This window comes from Rhinolophus ferrumequinum, chromosome 12 (genome assembly GCF_004115265.2).
Source record: "Rhinolophus ferrumequinum isolate MPI-CBG mRhiFer1 chromosome 12, mRhiFer1_v1.p, whole genome shotgun sequence".
In the NCBI taxonomy this organism is placed as follows: Eukaryota; Metazoa; Chordata; class Mammalia; order Chiroptera; family Rhinolophidae; genus Rhinolophus; species Rhinolophus ferrumequinum.
In genome coordinates this window covers 74,784,667-74,812,092 of record NC_046295.1, presented here as the reverse complement: position 1 = coordinate 74,812,092, position 27,426 = coordinate 74,784,667, and the positions used below count along the sequence as shown (strand labels likewise).

Genomic DNA, 27,426 nt, shown 5'->3' with positions numbered 1-27,426 from the left:
ACATCAAAGATGTAAAAAGAGCCATCTCTGAATAAATGGTTTTGTGAAAAACTGTAGTATCCTCATTTTTGCCATTTGTGAAGATAAGTGAGAGATTTGTCCCCAACCTGGTGGTGTGCACTACTCTAGGCTGTCACATTATTGATACATAAAAATCGGTTCTAATAAAATGGAAGTAGCTGAAGAGAAAGTTTCATGCCTCCTCCCAGCTTCAAGTAAATATCAAGGATCTACCAAACAAAAAGTGTACACAAGGAATCTAGAGAGGCTGGAGGGGATCCTGACTTCAAGGAAGAATTTTGTAATGTACTAATGAGCTACGTGTGATTTTCAAGGATGGCCTTGTTCAAGTAGAAGAGGGAAGACAACATGGTGCTGTGCTGGTAGTCTGTCAACAATAAAAATGAAGTGAAATTTATTTTAACTGGCGTAGAAGTTACAGTCATCTGCAGTGCCACAAATGGTTAGCATACACTCGGAGATCAGTTATATTTAGGCCTTTCAAAGTGGAACACACTGCTTTTAGTTACGGTATCAATTGTTTGCAGTGTTGATTTTTTCGTGGCAATTAAAATCTCTTGTTTTCTTGGAAGCCTGCATGCACCCAAGCTTGTTATCCTTTACTCAGAGTACTGAGTACACCACGTTCTATTTTGGTAGATTCTTTTGAGTTTTCTGGCTGCATCTTCAATGAAGGGGATCTGTGAGCTGTGAGGGCATTTCATTCAGCATGATGTAGAACCAGGGACCGCAAACGAGGGGGTTCAAAATGAAGCTCGTTTTGGAGAGTTGCCTCACTGTTGCACCTGCCGGAGGAGTTTGGGAAATGACAGTGCTTGTCTTTTTTGGTCCTGGCATGGTGCAGTATTGGGGGGCGCCAGCAGGTGTGTGGGATGCCGGACGCAGAACGAGCAGAACCTGCCGGCAGGTGTCTGGCACCCAACATGCAGCTTCTACTTTCGGCCGCACGGTGGCGCTTAGGTCTCCTGTTCTGCCTTCCCTAAGAGAAGGCACCTCCGCCGCCACCTGCAGTCTCAACCAAACTCTAGGCGGAGGGCTATGACGGCTCGAGCGTCCAATCGATCATAAGGCTTTCAGCCACATTAGTGCTCTAGCCAATGGGAGCCGAGAAGAGGCGCGGTGGAGGCGGGCCCCGCCGCAAGCCTGGCAGAGGCGCGAGGCCCTTCTCCCGCCTCTCCGCCTACCCCAGCCTCCGCCGCTTCAGCTTCCCGAGCGAGCCCTGCGGCCGCCGGAGCAGCTCCCGCGGCGGAGCAGGAGCCGGATGGTCAGAGGAGCCCGGCAGCCCCAGCAGCCGCGGAGTCGCCTGGCCCCCAGGTGGGGCGGGGGCAGGGTGGAGGTCGAGGTTGGGGTTGGGGTTGGGGATGGGGCACTGGAGCGGGCCCAGGGGCAGCGGCTTGGGGCCGTGAAGCATTCGGGGCGCAGAGACTGGAGGGGCAGGGGGTTTGGGTTGGAGGGATTCCGGGAGTACCTAGCGTCGGGGAAAGGGGCTGCTCGGCGATCGCATCCTGGAGGCTGGAGGGGCACGGGAGGGAAGAGGCGCGGAGGGGCGAGGCTGGGGGCACTGGGCCGGGAGGGGCAGGGCGCGCGCGCCCCGGGTAGGGGCGGTGGAATGCGGGGGGCGCGGGGCCTGGAGGGGCGGGGCTCGGAGGAGCTGTGCACGCTCTAGAGGGGGTGGGCACGGGAAAGGGAAGGCCGGCGGGGCTTGCGGGGGTGACGAGGCAGACAATGAGTAGGTAGTGGTGGGTGCTTTTGGGGAGCTCGGCTGTGACGAATAGGAGCTGAGGATGGAGTGAGAGACCAGGAGGCAGAACAGGGTTTGGGCTAAGCAGGCATTAGGGGAACAGTGAGTCCCAGAATTGCTTGGTCTTGGTAAATACTAGGGGAAACAGCGAAGGCGTTTTGTAAGGTCAGGTATGGGCTTAGCCAGCCGGTAGCCCTAGAAGGTGCTACGTTGATTGGCACAGTAGGGCCCGGAGACGTGTTTTTGTACATTACTTTTAGTTACCACCTTATCTGTTTGTTCTGCAGACTGACTGGCACAGTGGAGAAACCACCTCGAAAACGAAAAAGCAGGTAAGGCAAAATGCCTTCCTATTTTGCTTCGTGTTTTTCCATTTGCTTGACTACACCTGTGCCAGTGCATAATAATACACTGTCAATAGATTAAGTTTTTTATTTAGCACTTTTCTTAATGAATACAACTATCTGCAAGACTTTTTTTGGGGAAGGGTGATCTAAGATTATATGGGAAAGAGACGTACGTAATTGAGAAATCCTAGTTTTTCACTGTAGCCATAATTTCATCTTCACCTCTGTTTAAAAACTGTTTACCGAACATCTACTATGTGCAAATACTTTATATGTCTATTATTTTCTGTAATCCTCGAAGCACCCAAGAAAGTATGTATCATTACTGTTGTTTTGCAAAAGAGGGAACTGAGGCACAGAGAGGCCAAGTTTTCACCAAGATCACGCATCTAATATATAATAGCACCAGGATTGAATCTAGGCAGTCTGACGGCAGATCTTAAGCATTTAACCATTATACTATAAATGCCTCTAATAAATATACAGTTGAAAATAGGTTTTCGTATTGCTTTTTCTTTTTTCATTGTGCATAGAGTCTAATACACAGTTGAACCGTAGGAAAATAGAACAAAGGGCTTCAGTAGTCTGCGAACAAGTGAATTATTCCTTGAGTAATGAAGTAGAGCATATATCCATTCTGCAAACATTTCTGAGTGCATTCAACATGTCAGGTGCTAGGTAGCAATTCTGTGCAGTCATTGGGAGATTCCTTTTCCACAGATGTAGGCACTGGCCTAGAGAAAGTAAGCTAGAGCCTTGAGGATGTGACCAGTGGGACTCCTGTCACAGTCCTGATAAGGACTTTGTAAGTGATCGATGTTAGTAAAACCTCAGAAAACCTCAACAGTAAGTAGATATGAAATGCCGATGGTGGAAGTGCCAACAGCTTTAGTTCGTTTGTCACTCTTTAGTCCTGTACTGTTCAGGAGGGTAGCCAAGTACGGCTGGTGAGCACTCAAAATGCGTCAAGCATGACTGAGGAACTATTAATATTCTTAATATTATGAATTTTTAATATTATTAGCTCTAATTTAAATTTGAAAAACACATACTTGACTCACTGGAAGATGTTTCAGTATGTTTGGAACAACGTGGGCATGTGGATACACTTTGTTCATATGTAAATTTTATGAAATCTAAATACAGATCAAATATTTCCAGCGAAAACTTAATGTCCAAAATGAGGTGTGCTTTAAGTATAAAACACTCTAGATTTCAGGTTAGTACCAAAAAAAAAAAAAAAAGAATGTAAAATTTCTCATTACTAATTTTTATATTGATTACATGCTGAAATAACATTTTAGATATGTTGTGTTAAATAAAAGTATTAAAATTCTTTCCACTTTCTGCAAATACCTACTGGAAAATTAAAAATTACCTCTATGACTTGCATTGTATTTGTTTCTAACAGCCCTTATTTAACTCTCGTTACCCCATTGCCAGACTCTTAGAGTAGCCTGACTGGGTTCCCTACCTAGAATCTTAATTCATTCACCATATTGTTGAATGATGTTGTAATTCTCATGCTTAAGATTTTTCTATTGTTCCTCATTGCTTATTGAACATAATTCAGACTTTTAGCCTAATCATAAAAAAGAGACTGTCTTTATTTCACTTCTGCCTGTCTTTCCAGTCACAGTTCAGTTCTGTGGCCATGGGAATTCTCAATAACGGACATAGTAAATGTCAAATATTAAATAACTTTCTGCTGAACCCTTCGTGATGAATTAATTGCTGGATGTAGCTCTGTTCTGTTTGCTGTTCCTGGAACTTATGTTTTCTCTTTGCTTTGGGTTTTTTCACATTGTTTCTTTTTCTTTGGAATACTTTCACCTTGCCCCTTGGCAGGCTCCCTCCTTTAAGCCTTAACTCAGACATCACATCCACCCCGTCTTCCTCCTTCCTCTGTTCTACCTTGTTTGCTCCCTTGATAGCCTGGACATACACCTAGGTATAATGGTTTGGGCCGAATTTGAGTCCTAGCTCTGTCCATTACAAGTTGTGAGATCATATGCATGTTAATAAAACTCTCTGAGCCCCACTTTCCTCATCTGTATAATGAAAATTATACATGCTTAGTACAGTGCCTGGCACATATTAAGTAAACAATAAATTTTAGGTACCATCAAATGCCTTTTATTTCCCACCTCTTTTCAAAATATATACAATCTAAAGGATTAAAAATAAAGATATTAAGGCAATGAAGAAATGAGAGAAGAATCATAAAATTAAACCAGTGGCAGAGTTAGTCTGTAGACTAGAAGTTCCTAAAGGTGGGTTCTATATATGGCTCTGAGTTTCCTAGAGCAAAGCAAAGAGGAAAATAAAGCTCACCGTGCAGGATCACAGTGTCTATAAAATCAGACCCATGTTGTTCAAGAGAAGCACAGCTTTTTTGACTGTTAGGTCTAAGAGAAATTTCTTGCACTGCTCTTCAAAGGGGGGGGGTCACTGGTTTTGTGGGGGGGCGTGGCGGGAAATCCCAATGATAAATATAGTAGTGAATTTTTGGAGATTGCTTCTTATAATGCTTCTCAATTCAGGTTCAAGTAGTGCCAGAGAATATCCTGCAGAGAGCCAAAGCAATGTGCTTTAGGTATGCAGCTCACTGGTAGTTAGACGTGGTTCAGAGATAAAGAGGGTTGATAAGCCACAGGCACTCTTGCTTCTCCCCAGCACCTAGAATAGAACTTTTGACTGAATTGTTGAATGGATGAGTCCTAAAATAATTCTCCAATAATTTCCAAGGAGAATTATTTCTTGTAACCAAGTTTTGGTAGCCGTGAGGCAGCCATGAGTGTAAGCTTAGCTTCTCAGTCAAGAATCATGAAGGCACATATTGTGCACGTCTGATTAAGATCAGATGCTGATCAAGTCAGGATTTTGGCCTGAATGGACAGCCAGCGTATGTCTCTAAAGAAGCCCTGTAGGCAAGACCAAGATTTTCCTAAGAAAGCAATTCTGGGATTGCTCTAAACGTAGAAAACAAAGTGGCCAGTTAAGACCCTAAAGATGGATCACAGAGAAAAGATATAATGGCTGTAGCCAGTAATTTTTTGTAACTGTTATTATCAATTGCATACAGTGGCCATAAAAATTCTCAGTATCAAATGATATAACTTCCTGGTGAGCACTTCAAATGCATTAATTGTTGAATGTAGCCTTAAGTATCCCTTTGAATTGGCCTGCTGTGTAGAGTTGTTGACTATTACACTTTATATCCTATTACATTTTGGAAAATAGTTGCTAAAAGTACGATTTTTGTTTTAGGATTCTTGTTAAATCATTCTTTTATGGTAGACATTACGGTAGTTAGGGCTGAATTTATCTTTTGAGAACCTCCTGAGCACAGACTAAACTATAATACAGTTAACATCTCATATCCTACTATTATTATTTCTTTGTATCTTTTTTTCTCCCCACTAAAACTTTTATTTCTTAGTCTTAGTTCATCCTTGTATCCCTAGTACTGAGGGGGTGCATAATACAACTATAAGGAACTAATAAATGAATTGGTGGCAAGAGGGGTGGGGCTTGGGTGGTCTGAAATAATGTGATACTATTTAATGCCCTTGATAAACTACTACACTGAAAGGAATTCTAAGGCTAGGAAACCAGCTCTGTGTGGTTTTGGAAAATTCTGAAGACTTAAGTATGACTCTTACTCAAGTTTGGGTTATGAGTTAGAGAATCTTTTCAGATCTTACTAAGAAAAAGACCAATTTGTTTGGTTAGGATTCACATTTATTAAAGCTTCAGTGTATGATTTGGGTTTTTTGTTTGTGTGTGATGTATTTAAAGCAAAGGGATTCAAGCATTTTGATGATATATGTAATTTGTTTGAATTATATTTCAATTCAAAGAATATTTAAATACTTTCTAGTTCTGGATACTAGAGATAATAGACATGAATGAGATATGGCCCCTGCTGGGGAAAAGCTCATATATTCACGGGGAAGACAGACAACAAAGAAATGAGACAGTGTAATGACTTTGTGTATTTACAAAGAGTTTTTGGTAATTCTGCATATTGATAGTGAGGGCAGTTTCCACAGACATTTCTTTTAGGACCTGAAGGTTTAGAAGGTTAATTTTGGCAGTAGTGTGACTGTTGAAAAGACAGAGAATAGAGCCTGGATGTAGCCTGACTAGTGACGAGGTCTTAGGTGAGCTGAATTCAGGATCTGAACCATGACAGTGTCGGGTGTGGAGAGAAAAGTGTTTTTAAAAGGTTAGGCTGTGATGCCGGTTTTTAGAGATTAAACAGTGGTTCTCAATGAGGGGCGATTTTGCCTTCCAGAGGGCATTTGGCAAGGTCTGGAGACATTTTTGGTTGTTAACAAATGGGGGCATCTAGTGGGTAGAGACCAGGAATGCAGCAAACACTTGCAGTATCCGGGACAGCCTCCCACATCGAAGAATTTTCCAGCTCAAATTGTCAGTGATGCTGACTGAGGTTGACGAGTCCTGGACTAGAGTTTGAATCCCAGCTCTTCCAAATACTAGGTTTGGGCTCTTGGGCAATGTACGTATTTAGCCTGTGAACCTGTTTGCTCTTTTGCAAAAAAGAGGTAATGCAATTCATGATAGTGCTTACCTTGCAGGAGTATTTCTCTCCTCTAATAGTACATAAACTGTGTGAGTGCAGAGTTGTGGGTTTTTTTGGTCTGTTTTCTTTACTATTCTGTTCCTGGTACCCAGATCAGTGCCTCACATGTAATAGGTTCTCAGCATCCCTTTGTTGGATGATTCAATGAATGACTTATTGAGAAGATTCAATGAAATAACGAAATGTAAAGCACATTAAGGACTCAGTAAATGATAGCTACGACTATCATTCATTTAAATATTTTTATTTGGCCTTTCCTTCCAGGCTTTTTTAAAATCAGCTTTATTGAGGTATTATTTACATATAGTAAAATTCACCAGTTTTAAGTATACAGTTTGATGACTTTTGACAAATGTACACTGTTGTGTAACCACCCGCTGCCATTATGATATAGGACGTTTCCGTCATTATTCCCACACATACACATTTGCTCATGTTCGTTTGCAGTCATGGTTCTGGCAAGCACTGATCTTTTTTACCCTGGCTTTATCTTTTCCGGAACGTCATACAAGTGAATCATTCATTATATAGTCTTTTGTGTCTAGCTTCTTCCACTTGGCGAAATGCCTTTGAGATGCATCCATGCTACTGTTTGTAACTGTAGTTAATTTCTTATCTCTGAGGAGCATGCTACTGGGTGATTTTACCACAGTCTGCTTATCCAGTTGATGGACATTTGGCTTGTTTCTAGTTTTTGGCTAGTTTGAATATAACTGTTACGAACATTTGAGTGAAGTTTTTGTGCAGACATGTTTTCATTTATCTTGAGTAAATGCCTCGGAGTGGACTTGCTGGGTTATATGGCAAGTGTATGTTTAGGTTTTTAAGAAATTGCTAGACTGTCTTCCAAAGGGGCTGTACCATTTTGCATTCCTGCCAGCAATGTGTGGGATTCCATTTGCGCCATATCCTTACCAATACTTGGTATGGTCATTCTTTTTCTTTTTAAACAGCTTTATTGAGCCATAATTGGCATACAACAAGCTGTACATAAATAAAATGTGCAATTTGATAAATTTTGACACATTGAAACCATCACCATTCTTTGCTACCGTAGGGGTGTATAGTGATACGTATCTATCTCTATGTATCATATGTGTCATTATGTTTTTAATTTGCCTTTCTCTGACGACTAATGATGTTGAGTAACTTTTCATGTGTTTATGAGCCATCATATAACCTCTTTTGTGAATTTTCTGTTCCACTCTTTTGCCCATTTTTTAAAATCAGCTGTTTGTCTTTTTATATAGTTATGAGTTCTTGATGTATTCTGAAAACCCATTCTTTAGCAGGTATAAATTTTGCATATATTGTTCCCAGTCTATAGCTCGCCTTTCCCTTTGCTTCACAGTTTCTTGGGGAGCTTTTTTTAAAAAAAGATTTTATTGGGGAAGGGGAACAGGACTATTGAGGAACAGTGTGTATTTCCAGGACTTTATTGGGGAACAGTGTTTTTTCCCAGAACCCATCAGCTCCAAGTCCAGTTGTTATCCTTTCAATCTTAGTTGTGGAGGGCACAGCTCAGCTCCAAGTCCAGTTGCCATTTTTTTTCAATCTAGTTGGGGGGGGTGCTAGGGAAGGGGGGTGGGGGGGTGGGCCCACCATCCCATGTGGGAGTTGAACTGGCAACCTTGTTGTTTTTCACACAAGCTCTAACCAGCTGAGCCAGCTCAGCTGCAGCTCAGCTCAAGACTGCTATGTTCAGTCTTAGTTGCAGGGGACACAGCCCACCATCCCTTGTGGAGTCCAACCGGCAACCTTGTTGTTGAGAGCAGCTCAGCGGCAGCTCATTGTCTTCACTCTAGTTGTGGAGGGTGCAGCTCACTGGCCCTTGTGGGAATCGAATCGGCAACCCTGTTGCTCAGAGCTCGCACTCTAACCAACTGAGTTATCTGGCTGCCCCCTTGGGAAACTTTTATTAATAGGTTGTATGGGAATGCTTTTAATTGAGGCAGCAGATATAGGAGCAAATTTGGAAGGGTAAGATGATGGGTTTATTTGGCTCTGCAGAATATAAAGTGCTTCAGTGAACCATCTCTAACCAGGCAGGTGAAAACATGGATCTGGAGCTGAGAAGAGAGAGTAGGGCTTGACACACAGATTTAGAAGTCATCAGCAAACACCTGATGGTCCAAGTCATGAGAGAAATAATGAGTGAACTAATCCAGAGAGACCATGTTGAGTGAAATGTGAAGAAGGCAAAAGAACGGTACAGCACCACGGACCAAACTGCTTTCTGTCCTTTAGATGTGCTTTCTTTCTTAGCAGTGTTATCTGTAGGTAGTCATCAAGCAAGTAGTGTTTACCTCTGGGAGATAGAGCTCTATACTCTTTGGTGAGAAACTGAGATCCTGGAGGTAGTTATATAGAACACTAGGAGAAAATTCTCCAATGTACGCTGAAACGCGGGAGTATCATGTTTACAGAGCTTCTGTGTGGCCAGGTATGTATGCTTCGGCAGCAGCCCTACAGAAACGCAGTGGGTTTGGTAAAACATGTGTCAGTGAAAACCTAGGGCGTGATGCCAAACTTCAGTTCTGTGGCAGATCCTGCAGAGGCCCACGTTACCATGGTCAAAATACTCAGCATTTTCATGGTAATATTTTATTTAGTAATAAAACCTAGACTAGCTCCAGCAGTGATTTTCCAGGGTATTCAAGAAGAGTCCAAAAGTTCCTTGGGACTAATTCAGGGGCTCCCTGGAGGGTGGGATGCTAGGAGCAGCCAGAAGGTTAACAGGCTAGTCTCTTAATGCCCTACTTCTACTTTCTGTCTGTCTATTTTTAATACGGAAAATTTTAAATACAGACAAACTTAGGATACTACTGTGAATCTGAATTGTTCGTCATCCAGCTTTGCGCAGTGGAAGCCTCTTTGAGTTGGCTCCTGGGTCCTTTTGACACGACTCCTTGCTTCCTGGTTGGAAGGCTGGTTCAGGCCCATCTTGTATGTTTTCTGCTCAGACGGAGAATCGGCCATTCTCCATGGAGGTCTGTGTTTTTTGGTATCACTCTGCCCCGAACTATATGTTTTATATTCTGAGATTCTATTTGAAAGAAGGGATTATATAATGTAAAAGTAGTTTTGAAAGCACCAAAGCTAGAAGAATGGGTTATGTACTAGGTTATTCAATAATCCTCCATAAATGTAATTTTTTTTATTTGGTATTTTGATAAACGTTGAGTAGCACACATTGGGAGTTATATTTTAGGTTAAGATCCTGAAATGTAGGTAATCTATAATGCTCATTATATAGCTGGATCTATTGAGAGATCAAGAGGTAGAATTGATTTTTTAAAAAATTTTTTTATGGAAATTGTGGATTCCTAACCTAAATAGATGGCTTTCCTATAAGACCAGGATTTTTCGGGGGGTGGGGTGGAAGGGAAACCTAGACAGATACACATGGATAGTAACTAATTGCTTAATATTCTACACATTAGGAGAGTATAGCCTGGAGAAATTCTGGTGTAATATACTACTAATGGAAAAATCTTAATGTTTTGATGGAGCAGCTTGTTTGGAACTTTCTTTGAAACCACCGAGGTTGATGAGGTATAAAAGATATCCAGAAGTTAGTAAATTTATTGACCATATGGTAAGTATGAAACTTATTTCACAAAAATCAGATAACCAAGACATATTACAATATTTCCTTCAAGTGAAATCAAATCCAGTCTTTGACACCCACCCCCCCAGTTCCACCAAATTGATGAAAAATTCAATCCCAGTAATTAAGAATAGGCATCCACCCCTCCTTAGGGTTATACAATTACCTGAGAAGCTTATGCGGACCCTGGAGAAAGGTGGAAGGTTAGCTTTCTGTCCATTGTGGCTGATTGTCTACGAGGATAAGACTTCTTAATGTTTGGTGTCCAACTTCAGGCGCAGGAATTGTTGCCGGGGTGGGGGTTCTGGTTAGAGGTTGTCGCTTTCCTAGGAGTAGCGCACACCCATTTCCCTCTAAGGATGTGCCATTCCTCTGCAGTGCTGCTAGGAAGAGGAGTGGCAAACCCCCCTCTTTTTGTGGGTCCCGAAGAACCCCGCCCCTTCTCAGATAGTCACCACATTTTTCTTGTTTCTTCCTTTCTGCCCTCAGAGGTACTATCTTTCCACCCTGCCCTCAGCATAATCTCCTCAAGGAGCTCACATTTTCAGAAAACAAACCCAAACCTCCCCTGAGGCAAGGACTATCTTCTCAGGGGTTGGGGAGTAGAGTGAGAATAAAACATCCATTGATGTCTTAATAACTTATCCAGCTACTTCTGTTTTTCTTCAGTGATTCTTTTAGTCCCTGCGGTGGTTTTAAAGATCTGTTCACCACTTCTTTGATTCTTTTTTCTTTAAAAGATGGAGCTTAATTCTCCTCCCCTCGAATGTGGGCTGGACTTAGTGACTCATTTCTGGAGTGATGACAGGTAACTTCCCAGGTCAGGTTACAAGGAGACTTCGGCTTCTGCCCTGGGTACACTCTTTTACTCTCTCTCCCGAATCACTGGCTCTGGGGGGTCGGGGGGCTTGCTGCCATGATGTGAGGCGGCCCTGGATAGAGGGAGCCAGTTGCTATGTTGTGAAGACTCTCAGGCAGCCTGTGGGGTGGGCTACATGGTAAGGAAGCGAGGCCTGCCAGCAACCCCATGAGTGAGCTTGTTGTTAGTTGTGCCTTGAGGTGACTACAGCTCTGGCCAAAGGCTTGACTTATTATCCTGGCTTCACAAGGATGTTACGAGTGTTATGAGCCTGTGATTTTTTGTCTTTTAGCATCTCCTTTCTTCCAGCACTGGCTCCATTGTACCCAAAGCACTAAGCTTTTTTCTCTGGCTAAGCTTTTCCTCCTGGATAGGTCTCTGATGGGGTGTATGTGTTTGGCAAGCAGCTATCTTTTGTGTAAAGGCATTGAAGGACAGTTTACTTTCAGGCAGTGTGATGTGTCCTGTCCTAGTATTGGAATCTCCATTCATTCACTCTTCATCTTCAGTCATTGTTTCTTTGCTTGGTCTTTTGTCCCACAGATTGGGAAGTAATCCCCTGCTCATCTTGACTCTTATTATTTAAAAAAATTTTTTTTAATTGGGGCATATTGGGGAACTGTGTTTTTCCAGGACCCATCAGCTCCAAGTCAAGTCATTGTTTTCAATCTAGTTGTGGAGGGCACAGCTCACTGGCCCATGTGGGAATCGAACCGGTGACCTTCGTGTTATGAGCTCTGCGCTCTAACCACTGAGCCAACCGGCCGATCATCATCTTGACTCTTACTAAGGGAAGAGCCAAAAGGTAGTTGCCCAGTAAAGAGTCAGTTTTCTTCGGCCTGGTACCTGCTACTAGGTTTTTAGCTCTCTCAACCTCTTCTTGGCTCTCTGGGAAGAATGAGTAAATCAGAGTCAATTAAGCTGTGATGGTTAATTTTATGTGTCAACTTGACTGGTCCACGGGGTGATGAGATGAGCATTTGAAACAGTAGATTGAGTAAAGCAGTTTGCCCTCCTCAGTGTGGGTGGCCCTCATCTCATTAGCTGAAGGCCTGAGAACAAAAGGCTGCATAAGAGGGAGCTTCTCCTGCCTCACTGCTTGAGTTGGGACGTCAGTCGTTTCTTGCCTTTGGATTCAAGTTGCAATGGTGGTCTTCTTGGGTCTCGAGCCCACTGGCTGTCAGACTAGAACTTACAACATCAGCTCTCCTGATTCTCAGGCCTTCAGACTCGGACTGGAACCACACCATTGGCTCTCCTGGGTCTCCAGCTTGTAGATCTTGTGATTTCTCAGCCTCCATAATTGTGTGAGCCAATTCCTTATTCTCTATTTGTTTATCTACACACCACCACCACCACCACCACCACCACCACCACCACCACCACCCCCCCCTCTACTGGCCCTGTTTCTCAGGAGAACCCTGACTGATACATAAGCCTAGTTGTTTCTATGGCCTAACTATCTTTCCTCTCTGGTTTTCCAGAGTGCTCCTAAACCTGTCATAGCTTCTGCATTACTTAGCTGTGACTTCTCTTCATGGATGCTGACTGCCATGAAATGGCCATCTTCACCACAAGCTAAACAAAGTTTATGTTTGTGCTTTCATAAACTTGTAAGCTCTTTTGCAAACATTTTACTTTCAGGGTAGGCACCATTCTTTATGTTCTTGCTTTGCAGCTGTGTTTCTTTTTTCAGTGCTCTGTCCACGTATACCTCAGGCCTGTTGGGCAGTCTCCTGGGAGTTCTTCTCTGAGTGGGACCCATCTTGAAGGTGCTCACACATTGTTTCCCAAAGGCCTGCAAGGTGGCAGTCAGGACTTGTGAGCTATTGTGATTGTTTCCAAACTATAGAGTGATCACATAGGGACTTTTAGAGAACAATTGCCAAAAACAAAAATTTTTGATTTAGAATAGTTGCCATTAGCCTGTCGTACAAGAGGTAAGCAAGCCATTTATCTATTGAGGTAACTCCTGCTTGTGATAACAAAATTGTTGTCAACAAGTAAGAGGATTCTTACTTTTTTATCAAATAGGTATATGCACTGATACACTCCCAAACCAATTTTAAATCATTAAGCTATAAGTTTAAAAGAAGGGGAATGCTTTGAATAATTCATGAGAATTATAGAGTCTGTGTTGGAAGAGATTAGTCATGGAGTCCAAGCACAGCAGAAGTCCCACTGAAAAGGAAGTCCTTACAAATTCCTTCGTCTCAGGTCTTTTCAAATATGGTTTAGTCACATGTTTACCAATCACTGACGTGTAGTCAATGTTTCCTAAGAATTTTATCTAAATTGAATGTCTCGTGTACGTTCTATTGCATATAAATGCCCTTGTAACAAAATACCAGTAGCATTTTGTAGAGGTCATGAATGAATTCGTGGTACTTCTGTCATGATTAATTTTTCTCAATAAACAAATGATAAAATCACAGCAACTGTCATGGGTGTTCACAGAATTTTTACTCTTAAAAAGAGGTTCCTATACTTAAAAACGTTGGAAACCACTGGATTAGATCTCTCTGGAGCCATTTCTAGCTCTAATATGTGGGGAAAGGACTGGGCTTATCGAAGGAGCTTTGTATAAGAATGGGTTTAGAAAGTATATAGTATATAGCATGCTGGTGAAGTCCCCAGAGCTTTGGCTGGTTTCTAGTCACTCCTTTCCTACATGTCCCAGGGGTTTGATTCATCTTTAGTCTAGTGTCCTTACGTAATCTGTTCTCTCTGCCCATAAACCCATCTTTGAAACAGAATGCAGATGCCTCAGTTTGTCCCTTACCTTGTTAACTCTGAAGGTATATTGGATACTTTTAATTTTGAAGGGTTTTTACTGCCAGTAACAATAAGGAATTGAATAATAAAATGTATGCATTCTAGGATTTAGAATTTTACTAAAAAGAAGATGTTTCCCTAACCTTCATTGAAAGGTAAATGAGAAAAGCTCAGTTTTCTAGTAGTTGCTAGAATAAAATCAGGAGACTAAGTGACGTCAAAAGTTTCTTCCAACTCAAATATGTTTACTTTTTAGTGGGAGATTTCTCACTTTGTGTATTTTATCACTCTTTTTATCCTGGGAAGTACCTAACTATCCTTTCTTCTATTTTTCTTTACCATTTGGCCCTGAAGGTAATTAATTACTGGTAGGCTATTGATTTCATTTTATGAATGAACTTACAGGGGAGGAGAAGCTACAGGGCATTGTTTTCAATCTCTTTACCTCTAGTTTTATGAAGGAAATGTGTACTTAATAAAAACCAATAAACACTATTAACAAAAAGTCAACTTCGATATATTCTGACACATAACCGTTCCATTGGTGTGAGGGATTGTATTTCCCAAAGATGTCTGCAATGGTATCTTACATGCCACATGTACTTCCTGTGACCTTGACACTCCTCCCATCTAGTGGTGAGGTCTATTGTCCCCATCTCTTAACCAGGGCAGGCCCTTGTAACTGTTACCACCAGTGGAGCATGGCTCAAGCCACACTGTGTGACTTCTGGGGCTCCGTCATAGAAATGCCATGTACTCCCACCTTCCTCTCTTGGCATACTCGCTTTTGGAACCTAGCTACCAGGCTGTGCTGTAAGGAGCTCAAAAGAGAGGCCTGTGTGTGAGAGAAACTGAATCTCCTGGCCCTCAGCCCCAGCTGAGCTCCCAGCTGACACCCAGCATCCGCCTGCCAACCTGTGAGTGAGCCTTCCTGTCCCAAAGGCGGATGCTAATCCCCAGAGTCCATGACGCTGCCCCAGTGGGTGCCCATGTAGAGCAGAGAAGAGCTGCCCCTGCCAAACCCTCCCCAGACTACAGATTCACGAGCACTGGAAAAGACTTGTTTTAAGCTACTGAGTTACACAGCGGAAGATACCTGAATTGGTATTCTACCTCGCCCCCAGAGTTGGGCGTAGAGACCATACTAATACATTAAATTGCCTCAACTGTGAGAACAAGATGTATTTCTACCTTCAGAAGCACTGTGAGTACGATAAGAGAAGAAAATCGGATTCTGTGTCCTCTGCCCTTATAGATTTTTATGTCATTGACTCTTCATTTTACATATTTATTTAAAAAATTAATGTTTTTTAAATTAAAGGGTAATACAGAATAGCAAAAATTGGACAACAATATCACTTCCCAGATAACTCCATTCTCATGTCCTTCTAATTTAGAAGGTTGTGTGCTTGTTGATAATGAGCAGTGACTTTGGAATGCTTCAGGCCAGCTGTGACCTTGGAAAGGAGCATCCCCTTTGTAACTCAGTTTCTCCATCTGTGAAATGGGATCTACTTCATAGGGTTGTTGTGAGAGTTCAATGATATGTACATATAAGGGGTTTAGGAAGTGCCTGCCACAAAATGTTGGCTGTTCGTTTAATCACTACTCTATCATTGGCATTATTATTTTTAGACTAGGGTGGGGATGGATAACCAGCAGAAAGGTTGCATTCTGAAATAATGGAGTAAATACTCTTAAGAAGTTAGGGATGGAGGGATTTGGGGAAACCTGAAGGAGTAAGTGATTAATAAACGTGTTTTATTAGGTTGGCGCAAAAGTAATTGTGGTTTAAAAAGTTAAAACTAATTGCAAAAACCGCAATTACTTTTGCACCAACCTAATAGATTTTTCAAGGCTTAAAGATTCGCTTAAGAGGTGAAGACCAGAATAATTTCTTTGGGAAAAAGAATTAGGGACAAGGGGATGGAGAAATTTCAAAACCAGGGGTGGGCAGGTGCTGGTTTTTGGATTTCTTGATAATGACAGGCATTTACTGATCGATTAGGACATGATGTCTCAAATATATAACCTGTTGTGACTGTTTTTGTTTTTTTAAAAAAATAAGTCCTTTAAATTTATTGATGAATACTTTACATGCAATAAAGTGTATAGCTCTTAAGTGTTTGGGGCACTATGTGTTTTTATCAATTCTGAATTGTTTAGTGTTTAGGTTGATTACAGAGTAGAGTAAATGAACTAAATGAAAGGAAGAGACTAAGGGAGGATGACTTAATTCCCAGGGTGCTGGTGCTTATTAGCAGATCAGGTTCATATATATATACACACACACACACATATATATATATATTTTTTTTCTTTTTTCTGAGCATGAAAATGATTTATTGGTTAGACATCTGATTTATTCATGCATTAGGCCTACTGAAGATAGAATTAACATAGCTCATGGAGCAGGAAAAGAAAATTCCATTCAGCACCTGCTTCATTTCAAATTTCCTGGGGACAAAATTTCTGCGCAGGTTTATATTTTTTACTTCATTCGAAGACAGATGGTTTTTCCATGCTCTCACCAACTGAGCTAACTAGCCACCCCCGAAGACAGATGGTTTTATTGCCACTTACAAAGAGAGAAACTGAGGCTCAGGAACGTCAAGCCAAAGTAGCATAGCTAGGAAGTGGCACAGTTAAGACAAACACACTTTTTGTCTGGCTCCATAACATTTTCGCTATTACAGATAAAACATTGCATTGTTTTAAAAAAACTTTGGTGGAGATAATTTCCTATAAGGCTTTATTAAAATCCCGTAAGTGAAACGAAAATAGTTTTGGTTTTTTTTAGGCACGAAATCGTCATCTTTTTAAAAATTTTTTTTTAAATTGGGGAATATTGGGGAACAGTGTGTTTTTCCAGGACCCATTAGTCATTGTCCTTCAATCTAGTTGTGGAGGGCGCAGCTCAGCTCCAACTCCAGTCGCCATTTCTGGAAACCTTGTAGTTAAGAGCTTGTGAACCAATTGAGCCATCTGGCCGCCCCTCAAAAACAGTTCTTGATATACATATCTTCTGGTTTCAAATGCTTCAAACTTCCTCAAGCTGCTAAAACCATTATTTTCTATTTTACCAATTTCTGTGGTTCAGGTAATTAGGTAAAAATAGTTGTTTTGGGTAAACTTATTTGTTTTCACTGTTTAAGTATCAAAGAAAGTAACAACCATTAAGAATGAAAAGGACATAATGTAATTTATAGGTGAAATGATACAGAATTGCACACCTGAAATCTATGTAATTTTACTAACAATTGTCACCCCAATAAATTTAAAAAATAAATAAATTAATTAATTTAAAAAAAAGGAATGAAAAGAACTCTATTTCTAGATAGTTCACGCTATTGCAAGTCTCATCGATAACAAGATTTAATGAGAGGCACAAATGTAAATGATGTTACTTAATTTTAGTGGACAGCTAACACACCTCATGCTAGAGACTAGGTGATGGACAAGTAATTTGAAATGTTACTGAATGAAAAACATCTTCGCTCAGATTCACTCACTTCACTACATTCAATATACAGGAATCTAGTATTTGATTCAATCAGGATAGTATTCCTGAAGGTCGCAGATTTTTTTTCTTCTCTCATTTTGCATTCCTTTATCCTTTGCAGCATGTTCTGTTTTTTTGTTGTTGTTCTGTTTGAAAATTGGCACCAGATAAAGAATTAAATATAATGGGTGAAAGGGTAAGTGAAAGTTTAGCCATTCATTTTCATAAATTCTTTTTAAAAATTTCTTTATGGAAAATGCTAGCTCAGAAAATGGGATAATTAAGACAGATTTCATATGCAAACAATCATTTGTTCAACAGATATTCTAAAAGCATCTAGATATACTAAGTATTTTTTTCTATTCTGAGGACTTAAAATGCATAGTCTACTGACAATCTCAAGAACACAAAGCAGAAATAGTTTTCTCTTAATATGTTGATAATTTCATCTTAGATTTAGTTTTCTATAAAGTGGTAGACCTCAAAGAGCTTTTATTTGTAATAAAAATTTTAAACATCTCAAGTTAAATTCAGTGAGTATTTTATAGTACAATCTGCCCTACACTCCTGATATCCTTTTCTCTGCTCTACTTTTAATTTTTTAAATAAAAAAGTACATATATTCTCATTCATTCATTCTGGATTTTGCTTTCTGTCATCTTTCTCTGCTAGAATATAAGCTCTGTGAGGGCAGGAATGTGTCTTTGTTCATAAAGCCCAGAAAATATCTGAAACATAGTAAGTTCCCAAGAAAGATTTTATTGAATAAATAATGTTTATTGTAATTATTTTAATGAAATCTAACATATATACAAAAAAGCATGTATGACATATGTATTCTTTAAAGAATAAAATAAACATCTTTGTTCCACTGGCCAACTTTAGAAATAGTACATTATCAATACCTTGGAAGTTCCTCATGAGCCTATCATTTGTGGCATTCACTTCCTTCCCTCCCCTCTCAGAAGAAAGCACTACTTTGAAATTATTTTGATTCCCTTGCGTTTTTTCATGGTTTTAGACCTTATGGATGTAACTGTACATATGTTGTTTAGTTTTAGATTTGTTAAACTTCGTATATGTGAAATTGCACTGCAAGTAATCTTCAGATTGCCTCATTCATTCAGATTGGGAGTTTTAGATTCATTCATGCTGATGCACATTGATGTGTTTCATTCATTTTCTCTGTTATATAGTATTTAGTTACATGACTGTGTCACAATTTATCCAGTCTCCTCTCTGTGAATAATTGAATTGTTTCTATGTGTAAGTTACAAAATGGAACCACACACTGTTTTTTTTAAAGGTATTTCCTGCTGTACATGTGCAAGAGTTTCTTTAGGGTGTACATCTAAAGACTTTTCTGAGTCATACAAAATGAGCAGTATCAACTAAGTATTGGCAGTCGTTTCCCGAAGTGGTTGTACCAATTTACATTCCCATGACCTACCTCTGTGGGAGTTCCAGTTTCTCTACTTCCTGGCCAGCACTTGGTATTTTAAAATTTTAGCCGTTGTGGTAAGCGTAAAATAATATTACTATGTGTTTTTCTTTTAAAAGAAAACATTTTTTATTTCATTCTTAAATAACCACAATTATTTGGGCACTTCACAACTTCTCAAACCTTGGAATCCTACTCATCACCTCATTTCCTGGACCAAATGATTTTCACATGATACTTGTTTCTTAGGACAGCAGCCACTGCAAAAATCAGCTTCCCAAAGGTATGACATTATTTAAAGAAATGTATGGGGCCGGCCCGGTGGCTCAGGTGGTTAGAGCTCCATGCTCCTAACTCCGAAGGCTGCCGGTTCGATTCCCACATGGGCCAGCCGGCTCTCAACCACAAGGTTGCCAGTTCGATTCCTTGAGTCCCGCAAGGGATGGTGGGCAGCGCCCTCTGCAACTAAGATTGAACACGGCACCTTGAGCTGAGCTGCCGCTGAGCTCCTAGATGGCTCAGTTGGCTGGAGCGTGTCCTCTCAACCACAAGGTTGCCAGTTTCGACTCCCGCAAGGGATGGTGGGCTGTGTCCCCTGCAACTAGCAACAGCAACTAGACCTGGAGCTGAGCTGCGCCCTCCACAACTAAGATTGAAAGGACAACAACGTGACTTGGAAAAAAGTCCTGGAAGTACACATTGTTACCCAATAAAGTCCTGTTTCCCTTCCCCAATAAAAAAAAAAAAAAATCTTTAAAAAAAAAATAAATAAAGAAATGTAAAGTGATCTAATGTTAAAACTATAAGCTTCCCAGAGCTTGTAGTTTGTGTGGTATCCAACAGATGTCACTGTGTTTCCCTTGAACATTTAAAGTACCTGGTAGCATCCCTGAGGTACCTGAGCACACAGTTTGGGAACCGTGGCCTTGGAACACTAGTCATGGTTACCTCCTGCGAGTAGAAATTTTATTTATTTTTCATACTTTCTGGATTTTCCACATTTCTTTATAATGAGCATATAACACTTAAGAGAGGTTAGAGAAAAGATTTTATATATGTCCTATTTTTAAAATACATTATCCAAAGTCCATCCTTTCTGTTACTTTCTTTGGTTTTTACCTAATGTCCTTTTACTGTGTCGCACAGGATGCCACATTCCATTTAGTCATCATATTTCCTCAGAGGCCTCTTGACAGTGACAGTTTCTCAGACCTTTCTTATTTTTGATGACCTTGACAGTTTTGACGAGTACTGGTCAAATAGTTTTTTGAATGTCTTTTAATTGGGGAAGACCACAGAGGTAAAATACCATTCTCATCACACTGTATCAAAGGTCCATGCAGTCCACATGACTTATCACTGTTGCTGTTGACATTGATCACCTAGCTGACGTAGTTTCGGTCAGATTTCTTAACTGTAGAGTTACTTCTTTTCATACTATATTCTGTGATACGCAGTTACTGTGGGCAGTCCACACTTAAAGAAAGGGAGTTAGGCTCCACTTCTTTGAAAGCAAAGTACAGAAATTATTTTAAGTTTTTCTTCATCGGAGAGGCATCTGTTCTCCACCTATTTATTTATTTGTCTATCTATTTATCCAATAATTTATTTATATAATTGGACTCATTAATTTTTTTTACACTGTGGTTTATAATCTAGTATTACTTTTGTTGTTGTTGAAATTGTTCCACCTTGGCCATTGAGAGCTCTTCAGTTGGCTGCTGTGTCCTTTTGACATACTCCTGTCTTTTAAAAAAATTGGGGCAGGGGGAACACTTTCCTACTTTCTGGTACTACAAGATATTCCCAGCTCATCTTCGGTATTTCTTGTCTTAGTCACAGAATCAAACTTCTCTCCAAGGAACCTGTTTCCTTTTATTGGACCTGGAAGCTGCGTGTGCTTGTTGCTCCTGGGGTACAGCAGAGTTGAGTAGTTGGGGCAGAGACTTTGTGGCTCACCGAGCCTAAATATTTACTGTCTGGACCTCTACAGATACGATTGGCTTCCACCTACAGTTATATAACTATTTCAGTGGCAGTTCTGGATTGGTTTGGATTGGCTGATTTTTCTCATTATTGCTGCATATTTTCCTGCTTCTTTGGGTGCTTAATCATCTTTGATTGGATGCCAGACACTGTGAAGGGATTGGAGTTTAGTTTTCTGTTTTTTTCCCTATGAATTTCTGGAGATTTTTCCTACAATGCAGTTAAATTGCTTGGGAATGTTTTGATCTTGTTAGGTCTTGGTTTTACGCTTTGGTGGTTGGGACCAGAGCAGCATTTAGAGCTATTGTCACTAGGACTTATCATTCTCTACTACTGTGGCAGGAGCCTTCTGAATAATCTACCAGGGAACTGCAAGGTTTTCTGTGTCTGGCTGGTGGGAACAGGCACTATTGTTGCCCTGTGTAAGCTCCAGGCACTCTTCCCTCTGATCCTCTTGCATGGTTCTTCTCTCTGTCTGCAGTAATTTTCTTCCACACATGGGCTCATATGTATTTGGTGGAATACTTGAGAGAAACTCCCCACAGATCTCCAGCATTTTCTCTCTGCAGCTTTTCCCTCTACAGTATCCTGCCCTGTGAACTCTAGCTGCCTAGGGCTCCCTGGACTGACTCTCAGCTCCATCTTTAGGATATCCCTGGGCTCTGCCTTGTTCCCGCTCCCGTGCCGTACACAGGAGATGCTCTCAAGGCGGTGAGCTGGGGCAAGTGTGGGACTCACCTCGTGTGTCCTCAGAGATCACTGTTCTTTGTTGCCTGATGTACAGTGTTTTCAGAACCATTGTTTATCTATTTTGTCTTTCTTTTCGTTGTTTGACGTAGGAGGGTAAATCTGGTCCCTGTTACTACATCTTGGCTGGAAGTAGAAGTCCTTGAGATCGTTTTTTAAATCCTGAGTGGGTGTTTAATTTTATCAAATGCTTTTTCTGTGTCTGTTGATATGATCAAATTGTTTTTTTCTCCTTTTTTTTTTCCTGTTAATGGGTGTTAAATTACATTGATTTTTTTCCCCCCTAATGTTAAATGAACTGTGTGTTTCTGGAATAAGCCCTACTTAGTCATGATGCTTTATCCTTTTTATGTGTTGCTGGATTCGATTTACCTACTATATTTTTAAGGATTTTTTCATCCATGTTTATAGTCATATACTACTGCCCACCTTCAGGTTTTGACATCAAGACTATCTTGATTAATAAAATGGGTTGGGAAAAGTTCCTTCTTTTTCTCTAGAAAAGTTTGCATGATACTGGTGACTTCCATAAATGGTTAGACAAATTCTCTGGTAAAGCCAGGTGGTGATTTCATTTGGAAAGCTGTTTAAATACAGCTCTATTTCTTTAATAGGAATAGGACTATGTTTCATTTGTTTTTGTTTCAGTTTTGATCAGCTATTTTCCCAAGACAAATGATCTGTTCAGAGTCATACATCTAATAATGAATAAACCTTCCAATCATGTGCTTTTTGAAACCAACATAATATATACTTTTAAATTTGTATACTCTTCTATCCTCCCCAGTAGATTTAACCAACATAATATATACTTTTAAATTTGTATACTCTTCTATCCTCCCCAGTAGATTTAAACTAGCAGGCAGGTTCTATCTCTGATAAAACTTAGTATCACCTGAGACTTAAGGCCAACTAGATACTTGAATTAAATGAGAGCATACTTGGGATTTGTACTGAGATTTTAAAAGGAGAGACCTTGATTTAAGTAGTTGTTTCAGTGCTTCATTGGGGCTCTGTCAGTCTCCAAAATGTACTTTTACCTCTTTGGCAGTGGGTTAGATTATGTATTAAATGAAAAGGTGGACTAGCGAATTGAAAGTATAGTTCTTGAACTTTGGAAGTACTAAGCTTACTGCTTAACATATGGTAGGCAGTAATTTATATTGTTGTATTTATTTTTTTAGATTTCACTCAATTTTATTTCTATATCCTAAAACCTTGTAGAATATATCTATCCACAGTTCTAGGGCAATTGAAAGAAAAATCACTCTGCTCAGAGTATGATTTATCAAAATTATATTTTATTTCTATTCAAGAGAGATTGTAACTTGAACTGAATTCTGTTATCAGGGAAAAATTAGTGAATATATAACATTTCAATACTATAAAATGTGTCCATCTTGTTAGAGTAGACTTAGTTTAAGATTCACATGTTAGGGAAGAATGTGAATTTGAGTGGAGTGAGTTCAATTGAAGGTCTGTTTCTATAAAGTATGTAGTCTGTTGCCAAAAGAAATATTACCGAGCAGTAGTTTACATGTGCCAAGAGAGGCCAGAGAAGTCTTATAGTAGAAATTGTACAGGAGAGCTGTCAAACTAGATCCCTGAGGATGTCAAGCAGGAAATAAAGCTTATGATGCTAAAGAATTTTACTGGATCACTAAGCCATTGGAAATGAATCTTCCAATGCTTTTTTTTTTTTTTAATCGCACCTCTATGTTGAATAGAGAGTTACATATACTTGCGTAGTTTAAACTTTAAAAAATTTAACCCAAAAGTTAAGAAATTTTCTAAGATCATATTGAATAAATATGAATTTATTTATATCCTTTTCCTACAAAGTGTTTATCCTCTGAGATTAAGGTTTTCTGTGCCCAAACTGGAAATATAGAAAATATAAATAAGCAATTGTGTCCAAGTATTTATCTGTGGTTCTCTTTATTTCTACAATTTGACATTTCCCATTTCTACTGTACACATTCAGATATGCTGTACAGAATTGTAAGAATTTTGAGCCTGAAGTCCTTCCAAAGAATATTTGGATTCCTCTGCTTATGGGAAAGTGAGCAAGTCTGTACTGGTGAGGTAACAGTAATTTTTCCAGTGTCATAAAGGGAATTAGGAGCACTTTTAGTGCTTGTGGAGAAATACAACCTTTCCTTAATTACTCTTGTATTAGTGAGTTATTTGAAATCATAAATGTGGCCTTGGTTTTCTTATCACCAAGTGGCTTCTAAAAGTCCGTGTGTCAGCTTTTAGTTCACTGCCAGCAAAAGTAAAAACTGTCAAGCCCCTTTGAAGACCATTGTTATTCGGGAAACAAAAACAGTGTTGACACTTTAAATAAAATAAGAATGGATTTAGGGTCTCAGAATTGAGAGAAGGTTATGATGAAATTATTTAATTTAAGCCTAATGGGCTCCTTCTTCACTGATGCACTCTCCTCTCTTTCCTTATGAGTGCCCCTTAAAGTTCACACTTACGTTTTCAACTAAGATTATAATACTCCAAAAGGACTGGAGATGGTCATGTCTTTTCAGTTATAGGCAGTCCTTGTAACTCTGTTGTACGTTGAAATCTTAAAATCAGTCCTGTTCACTTCTGGGTCATAGAATATTGATATTAATTATTTAAAAATATATACAATTCATAACAGCATTAAAGAACTTTTTGAAGAAGCAAAAAATATATTGCCACTTCATTTAAGAAAAATTGCTTTCACAGAAAAGTTGTATTCTGAGCTCAGGTTGTGGCTGCATTATAGCCTGAATCGTAGTTAAGAGCGAGGGCTTTGCCACTTGTTAGCTCTGTACTCTTGGGCAAGTTACTTCACTTTATTTTTACATTTCCCATTTCACTTTCACTTTTTATGTGTCTCAGTTTCTTTATCTGTAAAACGGGAACGGTAATAGTATATACTGCAGAGGTTTGAGGATTAAATTAATACTTGTGAAACTTATACTGCTTAACATATGGTAGGCACTCAGTAAATGTTAGCTGTTGTTATTATTGTTATAACATAAGTATTCAATAAATGAATACTTTTACTGAATGAACAACTGTTATGGTTGTTACTAGGCTTTGTTAGTCATTATCTAATAGGCTTTAGGTTCTTGATAAAAATTTAATGGTGTAAACTAGCATTTTCTAAAGTGTAAAGGAAGTAATTCAGTATTCTCCAATTCACTTTTTTAGTCATAAATATTTCCTTCCCTTCCTTATGCTTATAAAATCCTTTACTCTTCTCCCCTTCCCCAGAAAAGATAACCCAAAAGTCCCATCTAATCACAGCACCTAGCTCACCATCCGGGATCTTGTGATTGTCTCTCCATCACTTGTTGATGTGGTTCTCTCTGAGCTCCTACCCCACCAGCCCTCATGGTGTGACAGGGAGAGGATAACTGCAGCGAATGCCCGCACTCTCCTCTTCCTCCTCTCCCTCATCTCCTTCCACTTCCTTGCCTTTTCTTCCCTTCACCTTTCGTGCCCTCTCCTTTTTCTTCTGCATTTGTTATTTCTGGCACTATTTTAAGTTCTGACGTGATTTTTTTTTTTTCCTACCCGTTTTCTTTCCTTGGAGCAATCATTTTTCTTTTAAACTTATCTTTTTGTCTTTTATCATTGAATTCTTGGTTTATGGAGTTCATTCTTTCCTTAATTTCCTGATTTATTCCAAAATGAGAAGAAATATACATGGAATATATATTCTTCATCTCTGTGTTGAATATTATATTTCTTAGCTTATGTATTTTTATATTTTATGTAATTTTGTACTGGTCCCAAATCTAATGTTCCACTCTTCTTTTAACAGACATAGATTTAAATTCTGTCACTTGACTTTCAGCAGTTATTTAATAATTTTGAGACTTAAGTTTTCTTACTTTTTTTTTTTAAAAGATTTTACGGGGGAAGGGTACAGGACTTTATTGGGGAACAGTGTGTACTTCCAGGACTTTTTTTTCCAAGTCAAGTTGATATCCTTTCAATCTTAGTTGTGGAGGACGCAGCTCAGCTCCAGGTCCAGTTGCCGTTGCTAGTTGCAGGGGGCACAGCCCACCATCCCTTGCAGGAGTCGAACCGGCAACCTTGTGGTTGAGAGGATGCACTCCAACCAACTGAGCCATCCAGGAGCTCAGCTGCAGCTCAGCTGAAGGTGCCGTGTTCAATCTTAGTTGCAGGGGGCGCTGCCCACCATCCCTTGCGGGACTCGAGGAATTGAACTAGCAACCTTGTGGTTAAGAGCCCATTGGCCCATGTGGGAATCGAACCAGCAGCCTTCGGAGTTAGGAGCACGGAGCTCTAACCGCCTGAGCCACAGGGCCAGCCTGAGTTTTCTTACTTTTAAAATGTACTTGATAATCTCGTCCTCCCAGTGTTATTGTAAATTTCAATTTACTTTTGGTTTCAAACGATGTACTTTCCATATGCATATCCATTTCTCTTGATATTAAAAAGCAGAAAAGCCTGAAACTAATATAAAATAATATTGAATGTTGACTATAGTTAAATACACACACACACGGTGCAAAAAAATGTATACACATTTTCAGAAAGGAAAACACTGTATTAAAATCGTCATAATATATAGCGATCACAAAAGATGAATACAAGTCATGTGTATACATTTTTTTGGCACCCTAGTGTGTGTGTGGGGGGTCACGGGATGTAAAGTACAGCATAGGGAATATAGTCAATGGTATTGTAATAGCTATGTACGATGTCACAGGGGTAGTAGACTTGGGGAGGTTATCACTTTGTGAGGGGTGTAAATGTATAATCATTATGTTGTTTTGTACACCTGAAACTAATAAAAAAATTATTTAAAAAAGGCAGAAAAGGTTAAGACTATAAAAATCAGGAGAATGATTAAGAACAGAACAGCTGATGGGAGATGTAATAAAATTTTGATGACAAAACTTGATAGAAGAAAAAGTAACTGACAAAGCAGAACAGAGAGATGTCATTACCTTTTAGCTGTTAACCTTTAGGACCTGAAGGGGCAGTGCCTACCAGAAGCAAACTGATTCAGCCCACACGTTTTCTAGAGGCACCAGGTAGTTCAGAGGTAGGGTGAGGCATTGAGCTGAAAATGAGGCATTGGTTCAAAGTCTGCATACTGAAAGGTTGGGTCCCCAGGTCCCCTCCCTGACGCTGTGCAGCCAGACAGCCATCTCCCCTCTACCCCTCAATAACTAGGGCTTATTGTGGCTAGGGGTAGAGTTCTCTACAAATTGGAGACATTTGGGGATGGAGTGAGTCATCAGACAGAAAATGGGGATCATCTGTGTACTAAACTCTATACGTATAAACTCCCGCTCAGACATACTCTGGCTCCTGAGTACTGGTCACCAGACTTCTGTGGCTCATCATTCTGGAGAGAAGCTAAACAAGCTTCAAAGGAAAGACTTTCTCTGACATTTGAGGGTCTCTAATGAAAGAGCTCTTTCCTGTAGGGAAGCTCTTTGGTTGAGAACCCTGTCTGTAAACCTCAGGGCTGCCAGTCAAATCTTTGAGTGCCTCATTCTTACATAGAAACAGTCAGCTAAGGATCATGAGACACAGGAAAAGAAAAATGAAATCTCAACAAAGCAAATTAAAACAAAAATTCTCTAGTTCATAATCTCATAGAGATAAGGATTTATAAAATAGGAACTGGATTCTTTGAAGAAGGAACAATTTGGGAATAAGAAAGCGCTATTGGATATATGTAACTATGGTAGCTCAAATTAAAAACAACTTTTTTTAATAGCTGGAAGTTGAAGTTGAAGAAGTCTCCCAGAAACTAGAA

General features: G+C 39.9%; 1 protein-coding gene across 5 annotated transcripts in view; it reads left to right on the top strand.

The window, feature by feature from the left end:
- Positions 1 to 1,185: 1,185 nt before the first annotated feature.
- Positions 1,186 to 27,426, top strand: part of SCAI (suppressor of cancer cell invasion) — a 114,835-nt gene continuing 88,594 nt past the window's right edge. For 4 of the 5 annotated variants that reach the window (XR_004424639.1, XM_033122779.1, XM_033122777.1 and 1 more), the window contains exons 1-2: positions 1,186 to 1,335; positions 2,050 to 2,094. Coding sequence is in view for 3 of the 5 variants with exons in the window: in XM_033122779.1 (XP_032978670.1) it covers positions 1,283 to 1,335; positions 2,050 to 2,094 (98 nt within the window). In the remaining 2 variants the exon portion in view is untranslated. Of the gene's footprint in view, positions 1,336 to 2,049; positions 2,095 to 27,426 lie in introns of those variants that run through there. The other variant, XM_033122778.1, reaches the window with a different exon arrangement.